This window comes from Wyeomyia smithii, chromosome 2 (assembly GCF_029784165.1).
Source record: "Wyeomyia smithii strain HCP4-BCI-WySm-NY-G18 chromosome 2, ASM2978416v1, whole genome shotgun sequence".
NCBI lineage: Eukaryota > Metazoa > Arthropoda > Insecta > Diptera > Culicidae > Wyeomyia > Wyeomyia smithii.
The window spans coordinates 129,532,977-129,555,424 of record NC_073695.1 but is presented as its reverse complement, the minus strand read 5'-3'; the positions used below and the strand labels follow the sequence as shown (position 1 = coordinate 129,555,424).

At 35.8% G+C, this 22,448-nt stretch overlaps 1 protein-coding gene across 2 annotated transcripts in view; it reads left to right on the top strand.

Moving 5' to 3' along the window:
* Positions 1-22,448, top strand: part of LOC129726034 (protein lifeguard 1-like) — a 214,522-nt gene that overhangs the window by 108,353 nt on the left and 83,721 nt on the right. The window contains exon 2 of one of the 2 annotated variants that reach the window (XM_055682594.1): positions 8,086-8,107. The exons of the other annotated variant lie outside the window; for it this stretch is intronic. Within the exon in view, the coding sequence (XP_055538569.1) occupies positions 8,101-8,107 (7 nt within the window). The 5' untranslated portion in view covers positions 8,086-8,100. The remainder of the gene's footprint in view (positions 1-8,085; positions 8,108-22,448) is intronic. 2 annotated transcript variants of the gene reach the window in all.

The window sequence follows — 22,448 nt, the reverse complement described above, 5'->3', positions numbered from 1 at the left end:
CCTGATCATCGGTGCTCATCAAGCTTACGCAAATTAAACGAAAACGTTATTGCAAATTTAAAAATATTGAACAGTCAAGCTCATTTTAATACGTCTTTATCAATTTGTGATTCGTGTAGTTATTGTGATGATAGTCAAGCCACCATTCATCCCTTCGTTGTTTACTATTCAGAATCTGGAACACTTAAGAATATCAGCTTCATCATAATATCGGAAGTACTCCATCATGATACTGTTGCGGTTCAGGTGTTCATTGCCAAATTAATGAGGTTTTGAAAACAACAATAGAGTTGAAAAAAAAAGCGATATTAATGTCTGATGGAGCTGCCTCACAATATAAAAATAGAAAAAAAGTTTGCAAGTCTGCAAACAAAATATAACGTCGATGCAGAGTGGCATTTTTTTGCGACTTCTCATGGCAAAGGCCCATGCGATGCAAGTCTTGGAATATTAAAACGAATGGCAGGAAATGCAAGTTTAGCTAAAGAACATGAACATCCCATTACAAGCGCAAAAGAATTGTATGATTGGTCTAATCAGAAAAGTAATAGAAATTCATCAAAAATGTCATTTAGTTGGGTATCATATGAAGAATATGAACAAGGAGTAACAGAATTGAGCAATATTTTCAAAAAATCTATGATAATAGCTGCCACACAAAAGTATTACTCTTTCATTCCGATTTCAGAAAATAAGATACAAACGAAGCTGTTTTCAAAAGATGACGAATCATTTACTTATGATGTATATAAAATATAAGGTGAAACTAGTTCTGTAAAGTATCTATGTCATAAATAAATATGTTCCTAAGATAATAAAACTCGAAAATAAATATTTGATTTTTATATATATTTATATCACTTAGAACATTTAACTCTTTTCTTGAGAACCGTTCGCCCAATCGTTTTGTTGTCAAATAATGAATTGTATATTTCTGATCAAGCATTCCAATGAACGTATGGTTTTTGCTGGAGAACCTTTGACAAATTAAGAAAAACGTGTATTTTCCCAAATAATTATATTTTTTCGAGCTTAAATTTAAAATAACTCGAAAACCAATGCCTTTAGAATGTTAACTACCAAGAGCTTTTTAATTTAAAATGACTCTCTGCATCTTTTAAAATCATTAGAATACAAATATTTTGAAAAATGTTTGAATTAGAATTTTCATAAAAAAATTAATGTACCATAAAAAAATTATTTTTCATTTCTCCATCCTGGACTTTTTTTAAAAGTTGCGTATTAACGTCAAGTTTCTTAAAAAAATAAAAAAAAAATCAACTCTTTTTTTTTAATTTAAATTTAATGTTTATTATGAATTTTTTTGGTCAAAAAATTGTTTTTTTGTACAGTGTATATTTTTTTTATGATGCATTTTCGAATCGCTGCAACTCATTCTCAGACAGTTTTTCTATACAACCAACGGTTTCTGGGCTACAATGTTTCGAATAAAACCTATGCCAAAAGGCATACGCCCTTTTAAACTGTAAGTCATTGGTGTGAAAAATCTCTCCACATGTGAAAAATGCTCAGTTTGCTAAGCCAAATACGTGTGCAAAGTTTCATTCAAATAAAAAATGGTCGATTAAATTTTCGCGTATTTCCTGGCGATTTGAAATGGTTTTGCTCATTTGAAAAAATAGAGAATCAGAACTGTGTACCACTTTTTTATCCGTAATATAACTAATAACTACTAAAAACTAGTAATGTTAGTTAAATTGTACAGTGAAACTTATTTTGCATTGCTCTAAGAAACTGAAACAGTTTCTAATGTACATATGAAAATTTATTGTCGATTCTCTCACTAAAAACGTTTTCTCGACAAACTGTCAACTTCCATTCGCGGACTCCGAACCGGTTTCGACCCCTGTTTCAATTTTCTTTACCATCTTGAGAAGTCCCACAAAGTCCATTCAATATTTTTTTGATAACACTAGATTTCGACGTTTTATGCCACTCTAAGACATTCGATGTCAACACTTATTGCATTTGAAAAGCAGGACTGATAAAAGTAGTCAGCTAGTCGGCGGGTAAAAAAAGTAAGTTTAGTGACTTTTTGGTTAAAAAACTGACTGTTGAAAATAAATGTGACTTTTAAGGGACCAACTTGCAGTCCTGTACTTCGAACTTCTCAGTTTCTTAGTCTGCTTTCCGCCTTCGCTTTGTTGCATTCATTCAACTTCATTTTTTTGCGAGTAAGCGCATATTGGATGAGTAATTTGTTGACGACGAAATACCCAACTCCTCCATCATTTGTAATTGCAATCAAACACAATACTTTGGAAAAATATTGGTAACAAAATCCCGATTAAATTAAATTTCCGACTTTTTCCCGCATTTTTCCCGATGTAATTTAATTCCCGACTTTTTCCCGCATTTCCCGTTTACCCGATTGAGTGGCCCCCTGATATCCCGCATAATCAAAAACAGTTCTGGATATAGTATAAACTATAAACTCAACATATTAGTTGCAGTTACAATATGAAATATCGTTCAACTATCATTAAACTATACGTGTTAAAAATTTTGTTTCCTCACATAATTATGACTGGACTGTATACGTAACAGTGACAATACCAAATATCTTCCAAGTATAATTACATTATACGTGCACAAAATTATTTCACTTCATTCAGTTATGACTGGACTATGTATATTCCAGTGACAATATCAAATATTTATTATTTACTGTAGTACGATAAAAGAATGAAGGTGCCGAGGAACTAACACACTGAGAGAGAGTTAAGTATATTGTATTACTCGTCATAAATGATAACATAAATGGTTCAGCATTCTTGTGTTTGTGAAGACCTGTGGATACATGGATTAGGGGAGTCGGTATATTGTTCCACCTGTTTCGTATGTTAACATTGACAGTTATATTGAAATGTATTTGTGAACATAAGCAAGCTCATAACAAATATTGAGGTAGCAGTGTATGTATAATATCGGAAGTACTCCATCATGATACTGTTGCGGTTCAGGTGTTCATTGCCAAATTAATGAGGTTTTGAAAACAACAATAGAGTTGAAAAAAAAAGCGATATTAATGTCTGATGGAGCTGCCTCACAATATAAAAATAGAAAAAAAGTTTGCAAGTCTGCAAACAAAATATAACGTCGATGCAGAGTGGCATTTTTTTGCGACTTCTCATGGCAAAGGCCCATGCGATGCAAGTCTTGGCATATTAAAACGAATGGCAGGAAATGCAAGTTTAGCTAAAGAACATGAACATCCCATTACAAGCGCAAAAGAATTGTATGATTGGTCTAATCAGAAAAGTAATAGAAATTCATCAAAAATGTCATTTAGTTGGGTATCATATGAAGAATATGAACAAGGAGTAACAGAATTGAGCAATATTTTCAAAAAATCTATGATAATAGCTGCCACACAAAAGTATTACTCTTTCATTCCGATTTCAGAAAATAAGATACAAACGAAGCTGTTTTCAAAAGATGACGAATCATTTACTTATGATGTATATAAAATATAAGGTGAAACTAGTTCTGTAAAGTATCTATGTCATAAATAAATATGTTCCTAAGATAATAAAACTCGAAAATAAATATTTGATTCTTATATATATTTATATCACTTAGAACATTTAACTCTTTTCTTGAGAACCGTTCGCCCAATCGTTTTGTTGTCAAATAATGAATTGTATATTTCTGATCAAGCATTCCAATGAACGTATGGTTTTTGCTGGAGAACCTTTGACAAATTAAGAAAAACGTGTATTTTCCCAAATAATTATATTTTTTCGAGCTTAAATTTAAAATAACTCGAAAACCAATGCCTTTAGAATGTTAACTACCAAGAGCTTTTTAATTTAAAATGACTCTCTGCATCTTTTAAAATCATTAGAATACAAATATTTTGAAAAATGTTTGAATTAGAATTTTCATAAAAAAATTAATGTACCATAAAAAAATTATTTTTCATTTCTCCATCCTGGACTTTTTTCAAAAGTTGCGTATTAACGTCAAGTTTCTTAAAAAAAATAAAAAAAAAATCAACTCTTTTTTTTTAATTTAAATTTAATGTTTATTATGAATTTTTTTGGTCAAAAAATTGTTTTTTTGTACAGTGTATATTTTTTTTATGATGCATTTTCGAATCGCTGCAACTCATTCTCAGACAGTTTTTCTATACAACCAACGGTTTCTGGGCTACAATGCTTCGAATAAAACCTATGCCAAAAGGCATACGCCCTTTTAAACTGTAAGTCATTGGTGTGAAAAATCTCTCCACATGTGAAAAATCTCTCCACATGTGAAAAATGCTCAGTTTGCTAAGCCAAATACGTGTGCAAAGTTTCATTCAAATAAAAAATGGTCGATTAAATTTTCGCGTATTTCCTGGCGATTTGAAATGGTTTTGCTCATTTGAAAAAATAGAGAATCAGAACTGTGTACCACTTTTTTATCCGTAATATAACTAATAACTACTAAAAACTAGTAATGTTAGTTAAATTGTACAGTGAAACTTATTTTGCATTGCTCTTAGAAACTGAAACAGTTTCTAATGTACATATGAAAATTTATTGTCGATTCTCTCACTAAAAACGTTTTCTCGACAAACTGTCAACTTCCATTCGCGGACTCCGAACCGGTTTCGACCCCTGTTTCAATTTTCTTTACCATCTTGAGAAGTCCCACAAAGTCCATTCAATATTTTTTTGATAACACTAGATTTCGACGTTTTATGCCACTCTAAGACATTCGATGTCAACACTTATTGCATTTGAAAAGCAGGACTGATAAAAGTAGTCAGCTAGTCGGCGGGTAAAAAAAGTAAGTTTAGTGACTTTTTGGTTAAAAAACTGACTGTTGAAAATAAATGTGACTTTTAAGGGACCAACTTGCAGTCCTGTACTTCGAACTTCTCAGTTTCTTAGTCTGCTTTCCGCCTTCGCTTTGTTGCATTCATTCAACTTCATTTTTTTGCGAGTAAGCGCATATTGGATGAGTAATTTGTTGACGACGAAATACCCAACTCCTCCATCATTTGTAATTGCATCAAACACAATACTTTGGAAAAATACTGGTAACAAAATCCCGATTAAATTAAATTTCCGACTTTTTCCCGCATTTTTCCCGATGTAATTTAATTCCCGACTTTTTCCCGCATTTCCCGTTTACCCGATTGAGTGGCCCCCTGATATCCCGCATAATCAAAAACAGTTCTGGATATAGTATAAACTATAAACTCAACATATTAGTTGCAGTTACAATATGAAATATCGTTCAACTATCATTAAACTATACGTGTTAAAAATTTTGTTTCCTCACATAATTATGACTGGACTGTATACGTAACAGTGACAATACCAAATATCTTCCAAGTATAATTACATTATACGTGCACAAAATTATTTCACTTCATTCAGTTATGACTGGACTATGTATATTCCAGTGACAATATCAAATATTTATTATTTACTGTAGTACGATAAAAGAATGAAGGTGCCGAAGAACTAACACACTGAGAGAGAGTTAAGTATATTGTATTACTCGTCATGAATGATAACATAAATGGTTCAGCATTCTTGTGTTTGTGAAGACCTGTGGATACATGGATTAGGGGAGTCGGTATATTGTTCCACCTATTCCGTATGTTAACATTGACAGTTATATTGAAATGTATTTGTGAACATAAGCAAGCTCATAACAAATATTGAGGTAGCAGTGTATGAAATAGGCGAACCGCTAGCATTTCACCACCTATAAACGATAACTCAAACAGTATTGTTAAAAGGTAGTTGTGAAGTCTAGGAAATTCTTAATTGTCAATTCCACGTAGTCATTTCATCAAGTTCGAGTCGCCATTGTTGCGCTATGAAGTTTGAAAAACGATGAGTGTATGAAAATTTCGTCGAAATGACTAAAATAAAAAAAATAACAATCCGAGAAAAACATGTAAAAGGGTAAGTACGGTACAATTACAATATGAAATAAAGCTTATAAAACTTCTGGTTTCCAGAGTCAAAAATCTCTACCGAACAAAAAGTGGAATGAAGGTTACTAAAAAAATCGGGGTAGAAGGTCAAGGAATGGCAAGCTTGAAACCGTCACTTAAGAACCACTTCCATGTACATTATCTTGAATTAAACTATTTTTGTTTATAAAACAATGTCTTTATGCATGAACAAAAAAGAAACGGAACTATTTGCGGGGTTGTTACAGTCGGCGCGGATTTTGCGTTGCTCGAGGATTTGGCGCGTTTTTAGTACTCCATGGCGCGGATTTTGCGGAAAGCCTTGCTACGTCATTTATGATTGTTCCCTTAAGTGCGCAGTGCGAGGCGGAGGCGATTGCATTCTTTGCTAAAAGGCGAAATCGGAAGGCTACGGTTAGAAGGCGTCCCAACGGCAGTCGCGATTACGCCTTCTAATTTGCATTGAGAAGGCGTCATTACACCGTGTGTGTCCTTGGGCCTTTAGGCGCGAGATTTTCGAATATTTTTGATTGTGACTTGGAGCAGGAATATTACAAATTAGGTAGGCTAGGTAGGAGGATTGTAGGCGCCCTGTCATATCTGTAGTATATAACCCTCTAGTGCCCAAGTTAATTTCTAGAAGGACTTTGGTAAAACCACTATGAATCATTATAAACACTTTTTAAGTATTTATTGATGCTTTTTAAAGGTTTGACTGAAGCCCGCCATATGGCGGCATTGGGCACTAGAGGGATAATCTTCATGTGCAAAATTAACACCTGATTCGATAAAATTCAAAGAAAACTCATTGTTGTGAACAAAAATAAAAGGAAACTCATCTCAAGGAAAATTTTTGGCGCATAAATAAGCTTTGCCGCATCAAATTCTCACATATTAGTTTTGTTCCTCTCATACCAAGGATCCAGTTTTTTCCAGTTTTATTTGCAACATTATTCCAGTTTATTCAAGAATGTTATTGGCAACCCTATCAGTAACACCGTCGCTGTGGGTGGCCATATTCCGCGTAACTGAAACTTATTTGAATTGACTGTTTTTTTGGATCCACGAAAAGAAATTTCATGGCACGTCTGTTCTGCGGTGATACCTTTGTTCACGTTTGTACCTGAAAAACCATTTGTACATCGATAAAATGAATACATTGACAAAATTAATTGAAAATTGAACAGAATTGGATACTTGCATTTTAAACAAGTTTGAGATTTTCAAACTGAGAACTTTTTGTTAGATAATTTTTTTCCCTTTAAGAGTGGTTTCAAAAATTAAACCATTAGCACAATTAGCACAAAATGGCATCTTTTGCCTACGGAACCGTCTATGCAAAGTTTCAGCCGAAACAAAAATGACAATTAAAAACATTATTAAAACTAGGCGTAGACACCGTGAAACAGCTGGTACTTGTTAAGTTTAACTTAATTAAGTTTATTTCAGTCCAGCCAAAACCCGCTCAATTGTAACTTCAAAGCTGCAAATCAACAAAAATTTTTGTTGATCAATGACTAATATTTCAAAGTTGTTGGATTAAATTTGTTAAAGCAATACCTCAAATAAACGATGGAATTTTCTGGTATATTCTAGATAGCAAATCAAAGAGAAAATCTTGTATTTATTTAAACCGCATATATTTCAAATGGGGTAGATCAAATTTGCGCCTGAAAAAGTGTCCTGATTTATAACTCCGACCAGACGGTATCCCTAAGTATACAACCTCCAAAATCAATTTCGGCTTGAAACTGCTCCGTTGCAAGTACTCCCGGTGTAAAACCCGGAGAGTATAAACGAAAAGTAATAAACATATGCGCTTCCAGTGGGTACAAAGCAAACTTCAAAACTCTTTCGGTTGTTTGAACTTTAATTCGTAAGTTATGTTATTCTCTGTTTTTGATTTTCACAGATTTACACAGCAAAATATCATTTGTAACATAGCTGTCAAATTATCGATATTGACCGATAATATCGATAAAAGCCCCGGAATTATCAATAGTTATCGATATACGTTTTGGATGATATTTCCCATAACTAATTTATTTGCTCTTGTTTCGAGTGTGTTTTAAACATTGCGGAATATCCGAAGTTCCCACAACTATATACAATGGAATAATACTGTTTTCTTTCATTCGTTTCAGATTTTAGTAGCAAGAATGCAAGGTATGTATGTTTCAAGCTAGTTGAGTAATACACGAGCAACTTGCCTCGTCGGTGACTGAGCAAAATGTTGTATTAGGAAACGCGAGTGAAACTTGGCTGGTGACAGCTGAGTAACTGACGAGCTACTCTTCCAAAATCCAGCCGACTTGCCATCTGCAATACCAAATTTGGCCAGACGCGTAACGTCTTCTGTAATAGGGGTTTATATCTCGTTATTCTCGACGAAACTTGGGTAGCGATTACCATATACACGACGAGAAGCTCGGAGATTTCAGGTACATGCCACAGGCTTCCAATAACGGTTCTTGTAATTAATGGTTAGTTATCGCAAACGCGAGACGCTTAACAAAGCTTTTATCTATTTCAAAAACATCATTATACACATTTGCTTCATGTAATTCTCAAGTCAGGGATCGAACATACTACGACTGGCTTGTTAGGCCAGCACCGTACCTCGAAACCAGCTGGGAGATTTCATTTCATGCATATTTTATAAAGAAAGAAAATTACAACAATTTTATCCACCTCTGTACAGTCAAATATGCCTTATGCTATTTTGTTATGTATGATCAGAAACGTCTGAAGGATTTTGCGCTTACTCGAACCGATGCTCACAGCGCCCTCTCAGAGTTCAATAATAATTTTTGTGTCAACAAAACAAACAAAATAAATTGAGTGAGAAAATAAAGTCCGAAATAAGAGCGAAACTTGAAAGTTACCAGTATTTCGACAGCATCGCCTTGATATCTGACTTGGCACGCGCCACATACATTGGAGACTTTTGGTTTAGCACTACTGATGCAGCCATTGGTCTTTCCTGCTCCAATCATTCCCATAATCGCATTGAGCCTCTCCAGTGCTTGGCTCGTAGTCGTTGACATTGGCGTTGATTGAATTGTTCTCGCTGGCCGCTTCACACAAACGGCATTGCCGTCGTTGCTGGGCTTTTCCATCTGCAGCAAACTTAGGCTGTCAGAAACTTCCTAATTTGAATTTTCCAAAATTTGGCAACACTGTATTTCGTTGTTTACGCTACTTTTGACTCCGTAATTACCAATCCGGTGACATCACTGACGTTTACGTACAAAACAAGTGAAGCCAGCATTAGCTGGATCACTGGATCAATTTTACATGCAATTTGACAGCTGATTCATCGAAACAAGAAAAAAAGCATTGTTCACACGTGCACACAGTGTCGGTGTTCAGCGGCAGTGTACTTACGTGTTGTTTTCGGATGATATATTTATTGCACATAACGTCGAGTGCTTTACTTGATAAAACAAAAAATAAATGCGTTGCATTGTTATAGAATCTACACAACGTTTGTTCGTGCCGATTGCGAATGGCGGTGTTTCTTACAGGTAGCTGGCAAACGTGCGATGACTCAAGGAATACCATCTCAATGTATGTGTAAAAGAGAAAGCGTATCAATGCCAGTTTTAAACATTTACAAAGCTAAGCCAAGCTATTTTCTAATATTTAAATTGATTCAAGCGCTCAACTCTGTACAACATATATTATGCTTTGCTCGTCACGCTTACACTGCTGTGTGAACAAACCTTCAAAAACATAAATGAGACTAGCGCCACTGTCTTTCACGGCAGCTTTAGGAAACAAGACCGATGCCACCGGGTTGGTATTTACACGGTAAGAAAGGAAAACCCATTAATGGTACTTTTTCAACCATTTCGCCAAAAAGTGAGCCAACCCATTCAGTGGGTAAACTCGATTTACCCATTAAGGTGAAACGGGATTGTGGCCTTTTCCTATACAATTATGAGGTTAGAGTTTTTTTTACTTCTGTATTTTGATCGTAAAAAAATCGGCTTCCACTAAATAAACAGCACTCAAATTGCTACTTCAGGCATGCAACAGTTTCGAAAACAATTGATCAAAGTTTCATGTACGTAGTCTTTATAAATCAAGAAAAAATTAGATTGCAAAATTCAAGTTAATCGCGACCACGTCCCGTTTCACCTTAACGGGTATACCGATTAAACGTCAAAAACTGGGTACAATTTCACTCATTTTGAGAAATGAATTTTCTCAAGGAAATGAGTGAAATTTTACCCATTGTTTAATGAACGGAAATTTTGTGATTGTCACTTGAAAAAAAGAAAAGAAGTGAAAGTGAATCAATTATTTTTAATTATTTGCAAAAATGACGTTTATTTACGAATACAGGAGTATTTGATCTGCTATCATTAATTGTCAGAATCGCTTTTCTCTGCAACAAAGCCAATACCATACGGATAGTGAACATTCTAGACCTAATACCTTTAAGAAAATCTCACATTGTAAAATTCAATACTAGATATAACACACTGTTTACCTTGTAACTTCTTGAACGGCGCAGTATCGAATCTCTTTTAAAGTCCTTCCATGGCAATTGTTGACAAATAATAAACAAAACAGATCGTAGAAGTAACGCGTGCGAAAAAATGGACAGAGCAAACTAAAACGATGCTTGAAGTATTTGTTCACCTATTGATGGATGAAAAAAATGACCCGTTTTTTCTAAGAAAATGTCTTTCTAATGCGTACAATTTTACCCATTTCACATTTTTAAATTTACCCATTTTTTGACAGCCGCATATGACAGAAAAAAATGGGTACAACAATATCCATTAATGGGTTTTCGACTCTTACCGTGTAATGAAGTTTTTTTTTTCGAAGATAAATAGGATTTTAACATTTTATTTTGTGACAAACTAAGCGAAAAGTTCTAAGCGCACAGAAAAAGATAAGTTTTTTCGTGTGGGACACCTAGTGATCTGTAATATTGCATTTATTGTTGTGAACTTTCTGCTGCTCTTGATAAACAACACAATGGCGAAGAATTGCGGAAAGTGCACAAAAGGAATTCGTGGGATCGAGTTTATGAAATGTGGAGGATATTGTGAGCAGAATTATTTATTAATTAAAATTCACTAATTGACGCAAGACATACGTCTTTTTACTTGTCAAATTACGGTAATAAACACAAAGTTGTATAATAGTATTATTCTATCATTACTCTACAGTACAGTTTTTTCTTTAAAATTATTATCATAAGGGTCATTCCATACGAAGTGACCACGAAAAAGCACAAACTTGGACACGACCATCACAAATTTTGCTCAAAGTTGGGAGAATTATTCATCTACTGTCACTTTGGAAAAATCCCAAATTTGGTGTCGATTGGAATACCCCCCGCTCTGTGGGACCCCCCTGTTTATTGCAAAGTCACGCATTTTTTGTTCAAAATCTCTTTTCTCTTTTTCTTGCAATTCATAGACGTAAGATGTTCGAAAAATACTGATAGATGATTTTTGAAGAAAATAAACCAAGGAATCCAGAAAAAATATAAGTTTTGACCGGAAGTGTTGCCAGATAAATTATTTTAGTACAGGTCGGACTCAATTATCCGGAACATCAAAATAATTTTCGTTCCGGATAATCGAGTTTTCCGGATAATCGAATCACACAAAAATACTGAAACTTTGCGGTTAACGAACATAAAATAAATATTTCTTTTCTTTATTTACTTGTATGATGCAGTGGCGTAACCAGAAGTTATTTCTGAGGCGAAAAGCAGTAAAATCTTGGGAAGCAAAAAAAAATAAATTGGACATTGATTATTTTCACTTAATTCGAACATGTCCCAAACATGCCGTAAGTGACTTAAATGATAACAAATATGCCAGAAGGGATGGCAAAGACAAAATTTCGGAATAAAAATTGAAAACGGACACCAAAAAAATAAAATTCCGGATAATCGAGTCTAAAATTCCGGATTATCGAATTCCGGATAATCGAGTTTCCGATTAATCTAGTCTCCGGATAATCGAGTCCGACCTGTAATATTTTTTATTATAATTCTCATTATCAACTAATTATTAAATTTTAATTTATATCGGAAGGCAACATCGTCACACGCCACCCTTTTTTTTAAACCATCTTTTTGTTGGGTCCCTGATGAGATTCAAACTTGCGATCCATTGCCTGGCTGCCATCAATGAATGCATGTGAGCTAATCTGTAATATGACGTGTGCTGTGTTAAAAGTGAATATGCTTCTAAACGTTCTGATCTAATAAATGTTGAACTGGCATTGTATAACTGCTGGAATATAAGCTTCGAATCTCAACAGAAGCCCAGCAAAGATAGTTTTTGTTGCCTTTTAATACAAATTAACAAATCACTCATATCATTTCCACAAGTAAAAAACTAATAAAGCTAATAAAAATAATTTTAACAAAAATTTCGAGCTCCATTTTTGTATTTTTTTTGTGCTAAAAGAGCTGAATTAATGTCGATTAAACCTTTTTCTACGCTACTATTCAGCGTGAGCTGCATAAGTGTATTTCTAATGCGCGAAACAAAGGTTTGTAAACATTATTATTAAACAAGGTTAAACAAGAGCATTTCAACAGACGAGCAACGGCTAAGTAAATGTTTCATTGATATTTTATTCGACAGGTCGAACACATACAGAACAGTAGCCTAATATTTTTTTTGCGGTGCATCTATTCAACGCTGGTTTAACAAGTGTTGAATGAAATATTCTGACGTTGTTTAAAACCCTCTTCGCCGTTTCTAGACAACTGTGTGCCGGAAAATTTTAACCATTGAACAGAAATTTTCTTTTTTCCATTTCGGTTGTTGTTCGACTGTTGTCTAATCAAAGTTGATCAATAATTGTAAAATGCTGTTCAAATTTTCATAGAGTTTCTCAGTTTCCGAGGATAAAAAAACCTTCCGGGGCATCACTGACGTTGATTTGAAAGTACACAAGTTGCTTAATCTTTTAGTGCTTTAAAAAAATGTTTATACTGCAATAAATCAACTATACGACGCGTTCTAAAGGATGTTTTATAAAACCGGTGATTTAGTGTTCGCGTCTATGAGAGCTAAAGAATTGCTCTTTGAAAGACTTCAAACGCATGTATGCAGCATTTGAACAACACGTGCAGAATAATAGTTGCGGAGTTGCCGTTTGAAACGTTCAAAAACTCATAAATTGAGACCTTTAAAGCGGTTCAACGCAGCACATATTTATTAGTGCTGCTGGTAATCACTTGCAAACGTTTGAACAACTTCTGTTAAGCTAGAGTTCCACTGTTGAATTAGTACATGAACAATAAATGCTGCAACGTTTGTTCAACAAATAGTTCAACGTATTGTTTATTCAGCATCGATTGCTTCAACACTGCTTTTGTTCCAAATTTGCTCTCATAACAGCTTCCAAATTGTTTCTTGGGAATTCAACTAGCCTCTTCAATTAGAACACTTTGACGCACCAAAAAGTGCCAGTTGCCGATGATTCTTGTTCTCTGGTTGTTTCGACCAGAATTCCAGACATTTTAGTATTTTTGCAGTAACACTAACACTAACTAACAGCCACCAGCATTACGGGTGAAACCTGGCACGAGATGGTCGGTACTATTTTGTCTTTCCTTCTTTCGACGGCTAGCACCTAGCGTCCGTATGTCACTGGTATGATTTTGGAATGAAAATGATGGTGCGAAATGTTCGAATGTTCCTTTTATATCAATGTTTCGTCAGTTAGTTGGAAAGATGGTGGCGCATCGAAAAGAAGAGAATGGCAAAGGGGATTTTTGGAAGCTGCACCAGCCGCTGTCGAAGAATGAACACCAAGGGAACATTCATAAATGACGTAGCATTTGAGTGGGGAGGGGGGGTCTGCAGTTTTGTGACGAAATGTGACGAGGGGGAGGGTGAGGGATCAAGCCAAGCTACGTAGCAAATATGGAACTAAGAAAAAATAGATTTGTTCTAATAGTTCTTTTTATTGCTGTTTTGTCTGTCAACCCTTTCCCGCTCATGGTGACTCTAAAGCACCATGAATTATAATCATCATATCTTGACATAAAATAGTTTTACGATTGTTCCATGAACTTTTATATGCTGCCTCAGAGCATCACTGGGCATTTTATTCAAAATACTACAGTTGACAGTAATTTTAGTTAGTGTTCAGCTTGAGAGGTAGTGATTGGCTGCTCGGTATGATTTAGACAATCGATGTTATTTACCAATTTTTCAATAGTGGATCTCAAACAATAGGTTGTTTTTGTTACATAAACTTAGCCGTAAAAGAATTTCTGATCGATTGATCGATGACTGATATATAAGCGCTCAAAACTTTTCCCTGGTTGAATTACCAGCAGTAGCGTAGCTAGGGGGGTACGGTTGGTGCGGTCCGCACCAGGCCCGCCACTCAAGGGGGCCCCAAAATCTTGCGAACACCGAACCGGTCTAACTGCCCATCCGAACTTAACCTCATGTATTTGTACTCGCCACTCTGCTCTCGTGATCCACACGGACAAAGTATACGTGATACCGATGTTCATTTTTACCATGATTCGTGATTCGACTGACGCCGAAGTTGAATGTTTTACGATCGCGGAAAACATTCGATGCAACGTGGAAACACGCAACGAAGGAGCGATTTTTTGCAATCCTGAAAACCAGACTTAGTAAAGCACGCACCGCACTAGAAGCGGAACAAAAATTGAGCTCTTGCTTGCTAGGTATCACGCACTTGAGTTGGGTGCTTCGGTCGATGATTCGGCACGCGAAGAATGAAGAATACCACCAGCACCACAGAGCGGATATCTCTTCGTTGGTGCTTTTCTAAAGTTACATAGAGCGCATGGTGTAGCCCCAAATCATTTTGCTTACTTTTTTGCTTCGTGGCATCTCCGTCTTCTTGTACTTTGCTTCTCTTTGCTATGTATATTACACATTACAGCTAGTGCAGAGGGTGAGCGCTGACGACGTATGCGGGTGAGTGGGTGACTATATGTTTGTGTTGTTTTTGAAATTAAATGTCGTGAATGCAATGAAATAAAATTTAATGTAATAAAGCAGCAAAATAATGTTCTGTTTAATAGTTTCAAAAGAGCATGCCGTGAAAATTTTTTACCTGCAGCAGTTGCAATTACTTGGATTTGTTTGCTTCGTTTAAAAAAGCATGCATTTCGGTAAATATTTCCTGTAATATGAGGTTTAAATTGCTTTATATTTTTGAGCCTTTAGCCAGAAAATACAGTGAAATACAATCAAGACACTATTTTGATACTTTCCGTCGTTTCAAGAAGCATAATCATCAATCTTAATTAAAAAAATATTACAAAAACCCTAATCAAACTTGGTAAAGTACGCACTCAGGCTAGGTGCTTTGGTCTCCAGCTTGGTGCGCAACAAATTAAGAAAAGCATTACACAGCGAATATCTCTTCACGGATCAAAACAAAACGTAAAAGAAAAAACGCTCAACGTGCCTACAGGTGACGAACACAAGATTGTCGCACTGCATTCGTAGCTTTTTTAGCTCTTGCGCCGAGCTGGTGCTTGCTACGAATGTCACATAAGACGATAATACGCTCGTGGTGCTTGGTGTCTATAATTTGGCGATGTCACCGAGCGGCTCGGAGCGGTGCTTTTACCAAGTCTGGAAAACGCTGTCTATCTGTATTGCTGTGTGGCTAACGAAAACATGAACCAGAGCGAGGGAAATAATCTGCGTTCACGCGAGACTATATGCACTCGAAAACAGTTGGCTCTAAGTTAAAGTTGATCAAGAACTATTTGAGGTCAACGATGAATAACTTGCCATTTTATCAACCGAACGTGAAATCACTGATTCCATTGATTCTGAATCTGTTATTTCTGATTTTGTCAACCAAGCGGCTCGGAAAGTGAGTATCTAAATACCTAATTATTGATTTTGCGGACAACGGAATAAATAAGTAAAAAATCTAAGTTTTTTTTTCTCTCAATTCCTTTTATGGAAGAAAAAACTGCCCAGTCATTTTCATTGGGGGCCCACATTTTTGTTACCGCACCAGGCCCACCAAACCATAGCTACGCCACTGATTACCAGATTTTCAAATTCAGGTTTCTAACTTCCAGATAGACGTAGTCCTCTGTCAAAAAAGAATAAAAAGATTTGACAGATGTCGCGAGCTTGTTTACATGGACTTGATAAATTTTCGGTTCGAGTGAAAAGTGTGTTGTTAAAAATTGCGTTTCCATCCGATTCCCACAACCGGTACCTAAACAATCTAAGTGCTAAAGGAAGAAAACTTTGGTTCAATGCCCTCCAGCTCGAGGAAAACTTTCGGTGGAAATGTACATATGTTTGTTTTCTTCATTTTAAATCCGGTGAGTGCTTCTCCAGTTTCCGAGGAGACTTGATTGACCAAATAGCGCTTTTCACTCCCTTTGGTATTGACGTTGAAATATATTTGCTATGCCGTTTAATTCGGAGGTTATATTTTTGCGCACATAAACTTTTTTACACACTTTTTATCGTTTGCTTGTTAATATATTCTCTGTGCTTGTATTGCGCACTTTACTCCGAAATGGACTGCACAGTTTGAAAGTACTACAACAAAGAAGTGTGCATGAAAAAAAGTGAGCCAAACGACATGCCAAAATCCGAGCCAAACGAACAAGCAAGGCAATATATTAAGAGGTATTGCAATCAGGTACAATAAAGGATACATTTATTTATCTTCCCAAGTTTTTCATGTTCTATTGCTAAACCATGAATTTAGAATGCTCCAAAATGGCTTTATCACAGTGATTTTTAAGTGGTGGTTCACAAACCTTTTGTATGGTCAACAAAATAATGCTCAATAATGGTGAAAGTATATAAAATTAAACATGAACATAAAATAAACACCTTCATAGTTTTTGTGATGCACTTTATTATTCCCCAGGCCTTTGACCGTCACCATACGAGTCGAACGAAAAAAATAGTCCTCATTGCGCTATGAGAAGAGATCTGGCACCTCTGACATATGAAATCTAATTGCCACATTGTTTTTTCATCGCTCATCTCTTTCTCTCTCTGAGTATCACCAAACGACGCTACACTCAGCTGTCATTTTTTTCGTACGGCAAATGCTGTCGAACATTTGTTTTTGTTGTTGGTGTTTTCAAACTACACCTACACCTTTGCTTTCGGGATAGAAAAAGGGCAGTCCGCGACAGAAAAAGTGTTTTCCGGAAAGCTAAAAAAAACAGTTACATCAGGGTACGTAATGACGGGTATTCTGGACTCGGAGTGTGTCGATACACGATTCACACATAAACTCTTAACTATGACGTGTTAGCTTTGATGCAGTGCGGCAAATGTATAGCATTTCATAGCGAAAGTATTTTTTTGCTGCTTTGCTACTTTTCCTCGATAGTACTCCAGTAAAATGTAGTACTTTGCGTTCAGTATACCTTCGAAACTAAAACAAACAGTGTGTCTGAACTGATCCTGCGACTGCGACGGATATCCATAGGCTAAAGTATGATACTAACATTTCAGATGAAAAGAAGGGACATCAATTTTTGTTGTTGTCCAGTAGGTAAATTAATGAGATAATGTTTCCGTAAATGTTCACAGTTAAGTGTCCAGGTTAGGTCCTCTAGTGTCCAAGTTAATTTCTAGACGAGCTTCGGTAAAATCACTATGAATAATTATAAACACTTTTTAAGTATTAATTGAAGCTTTTCAGAATTTCGACTTAAGCCCGCTAAATGGCGGCATTGGGCACTAGAGGGTTAAAGAGGCTTTAAGTCCAGAATCTACGCTCTAATCAAATTTTAAAAAAGTGTATGAACGAATATGAGTCCACGAAGATTGGGCAGGTCAAGTCTGTGTGGTTTTTGTACACATACATTCCAGCACTGCTCAAACTAAACAAAACTTCTTCGAATTCTTTAAACAAATAGTGTACACGAGACTTAAGTAAAATTAACCAGAAATAGTGACGGTTTTTGGGAGATTTAGATTAAGTCTACTCATCTCCCAGATGGTCTCGAACTACGATGCTGGCCCTACAAGCCACTCGTCGTAGGTTCGAGTCTCGGCTCGGGAGAGACTGTTAGTGTCAGTAGGATCGTAGCGCTAGCCCCGCAACTGTCCTGTACACTAAACAGCCGGCTGCGAAGTCTGTGCATAAATACATAAATAACAGAAGGTTAAGTTCCGAATCTGAATGTAGTACCAAGGCTTTGCTTTGCTACTCATACAGGCACTCTTAATAACCCGAGGTTTTGATGAAAAAGAAGCCCAAGATAAAATTCTTTCATGCTGCAATGAACAAATGTGTGCACTAAATTAAAATAGAACAAAAATAAACCAATTAAGTTCAATTTTCTATACAACTCCATGCAACTTGCAAAGCTAACACGTCACAGCCTCGCTACTACTGATACACTGGTCAGTCCAGTGCCCTGCAAGTATCCTGCAGTTACAAAATAAAAAGTGTAGTTCGAGTGCAGCTACACCGCAAAAACGAATTTGACATTAATCCATCATATTTTCTGACAGTTTGTTTTGACTCGTGTGCGGCAGTGCTGTGAAAATACATTATTAGAAAAATCTAAACATATAAAAATACAGCTCTGTCTGTCTGTCTGTCTGTCTGATTCATATAGGCTTGGAAACTACCGAACCGATTGGCGTGAAATTTTGTATATAAGGGTTTTAGAGGCTCCCTTGTTAATTATTTAATTCATTTTAACCGCAGTGAGGTTAATAACTTAAAATTTTTTGAAAAAGCACATGCTTTGTATAATGTGCGTGTAAAGTGGGAAATTTATAGGAAGTATGGCGGAGGTGAAAAGCATATCAACCAATGCCGTACTTGCCAACGTTATGGCCATGGTTCCAAATTCTGTAACTTGGACCAAAAATGTCTTAATTGTGGAGACTCTTCTCACAAAAAGGACACATGTCCTGTGAAAGAGAGTAAAAATTTTCGATGTGCGAATTGTAACGGCAACCATATGTCAAATTTTTATCAATGCCCAGTCCGTTTAGCAATTGTTAAGGCAAGGCAAGGTAAACAAAATTCAATTTCTCAATTAAAACCAACTTCAAAGCAAAATTCTCCAAGCGTACCAGTGACGCATAGTTCACCTACTCCTTTGCATACCCGTTTAACTTATGCACAGGTTACAGGTAGTTCGAACATTATACCGCCTAGTGTTGGTAGTTCGAAAATGACCGTTAATATGGGTAAGCAAAACACGCTAGAAAATAATTGTACACCTATTACTCTAGCTAATATTGCTGCCGAAAATATTTTAATGTCAACTGCCTGGGGCCTATTACGGCAGGTAAACTTTCTTTTTTGCAACAGGCAATGTTCGATCTTATGAACGCCATGTTGCAGGCAAAATCAATGTTTGAAGCCATTCAAATAGGCACAAATTTTACTATTAAAATTGTTTCTAATTTAAAATTTAGCAATGATTTTAAATAAAACAATTAAAATATTAAATTGTAATGCTCGCTCATTGAAGGCCAATGAGAATGAGCTTTTTAATTTTTTAACAGTAAATAATGTGCATATTACAATTATTACTGAAACATTTTTGAAACCTAACATAAAATTAAAATATGATCCCAATTACGTGGTTCATAGATATGATAGGATTCAGGGTTCCGGCGATGGAGTTGTAATTGTTATTCATCGCCGAATCAAACATCGTGCTCTTCCCCATCTTGAGACGAAAGTTATTGAAACTTTGGGAATTGAAGTTCAAACTGAACTTGGGATTTTATTTATTGCCGCAGCATATTTACCATTTCAATGCACACGCGAGCACAAAAATTACTTTAAAGGTGATTTACAAAAACTCACCAGAAATCGTTCGAAATTTTTTATAACCGGCGATTTTAACGCTAAACATCGTTCATGGAATAATTCTCAAAGTAATTCCAATGGCAAAATTTTATTCAATGATTGTTCTTCAGGATACTATTTTATTTTGTCTCCGAATAGTCCTACATGTTTTTCTTCTGTAAGAAACCCTTCAACAATTGATTTGGTGCTAACAGATCAAAGTCATGTATGTAGTGATTTGATCACACATGCTGACTTTGATTCTGACCATCTTCCAATAACTTTTCTTCATCACATGAATCAGTTTTAAACCCTATGAGCTCTGTTTTTAATTATAACAAGGCTAATTGGGAAAGATACAAAACTCATATTGAGAGAAATTTCAATAATGAGCTTGATTTGCAAAACGAAGTGAATATTGATTCCGCTTTGGAAGCATTAAAATGTGCATTTGTTGATGCCAGGAATTATTCTGTTCTAAAGGCTCAAGTGAAATTTGATTCACCAATAATTGACGAAATCTTCAACTTCTAATTCGTTTGAAAAATGTCCGCAGACGTCAATATCAACGTTCTCGTGACCCTGTTTTTAAAACTATTTATAAAGATTTACAGAAGGAGATTAAACATAGATTTACTCTTCTGAGAAATCAAAATTTTGAGACTAAAGTTGAAAAATTAAAACCATATTCAAAACCCTTTTGGAAGCTACGGAGATTCTTAAGAAACCTTCAAAGCCTATTCCAGTTTTAAAAGATGGTGAACGTTTTCTTGTATCCAATGAACAAAAGGCTCACAGACTTGCTCAGCAGTTTGAGAGTGTTCATAACTCAAATTTGAATTTTGTGAGTCCAATTGAAAATGAAGTCACTCGTCAGTTTGATTTAATTTCTTCCCAGAATTTTTTACCTGCAGAAATAATTGAAACTAACTTGAATGAGATTAAATCAATTATTAAAAATTTCAAAAATATGAAAGCACCTGGTGACGATGGAATTTTTAATATACTAATCAAACATCTCCCTGAGAGCACAATGGAATTTTTAGTGAAAATTTTTAATTGCTGCTTCAAAATTGCATATTTTCCCAAATTATGGAAAAATGCAAAAATTACTCCAATTTTAAAACCGGATAAGAACCCAGCTGAAGTTTCAAGTTATCGACCAATCAGTTTGCTTTCTTCAATAAGTAAACTGTTTGAGAGAATTATTTTTAACAGAATGATGTCACACATCAACGAAAATTCAATTTTTGCAAATGAACAGTTTGGATTTCGCCATGGGCATTCCACAACTCATAAATTGCTCAGAGTTACTAATATGATAACAAATCTGAAGGTTATTCCACTGGAGCTGCTCTTTTAGACATAGAAAAAGCATTCGACAGTGTTTGGCATAAAGGTTTGATTGCGAAATTGCAAACTTTTAATTTTCCAATTTTCCTAATCAAAATTTTGAAAAATTATCTTACTGATCGAACTCTGCAGGTTGTCTATCAGAATTCAAAATCTGATAGATTTCCTGTCAGATCAGGTGTACCTCAAGGTTCAGTCTTGGGTCCAGTCCTGTACATGAGCATGAGCATGAGCATGATTGACCGCTCGCGGTTGCTACTCCGTTATTGCCAAATCAACTGTAATTACACAGAGAACCAACAGATGATGCTTGGGACTAACATTCATCTTCAATGTGCAAAAACTGGTGACCTTAATCTTTATATTAGGCAATACCAGCGCCGGCCGCATCCGAATGCAGGTCAAAGAAGGAGTGTGTATAGGAATATGTTGACGTAATACTCGCTTTATTGGAAGCCGAGAACACCTCTGCACTTCCACGAGAAATCACTGGGATGTTGGAGAAAAGGGTAAGGTTTGCAGCAGGTTCGTTTTGGTAAACGATGCGCTGAGTTCGAGTACCGGGTTCATAATAACAAATATCGCGCGTACGAGTTCATTATACCTTCTACGGAAATCATAACGCGATCAATATGTTAGATGAAGTAACACCGCAAAAATAAAGTGCACGCGAGAATACCGGACCTATGACTCAATCAAGACCGACTCAAATATTTGAACATCTGTTTATGTAGTCATTATGCAACTATCGTAACGTGTCTCCCATTGATTGATCTCAGCTGACTACACAATGTTACGAAAGCTACGAGAGGTGAGTCCACGTTAACGCCTCGCGACTCCTATCACTTCTTCGTGGAGTGATACTATTTATATAAAAATTATAACACGTTTATAACCAATCTGTAGAAAATACGACCTCATGAAAGGTATCGACGCGAAGTCTCTAGATATTCGGTCACTCGGACTTCTGTCTTTGAGCTTAGCAGGTCGACTAACGGCGTTTCTTGTATACTGTTCGTCTGTTCTTAAAAAGCGATTTTTTTATTTGAGACCGATTTAAAGCAGTAATAAACTAAAGAGTGTTGTTAGGGTCACGCACAGGTAAGTGTGGTACATCCTAGTGAAACGCAAAATGGTATACCACACTAAGTGGACGATTCGAACTTACATATCATAAAGTTGGGTTACTACATTTCGAAAACATTTATATGAGCAAAACTCTCCCGGACCGGAGACGCGTTTTACCAAAGCATTGTGCACGACCGCTCAATCCACGACTACCGACGGAGACGCTCGGGAGCACGATATTTCACGCCGATTCTCTATTAGCTGTCGATACGAGTGTTGCCTATCA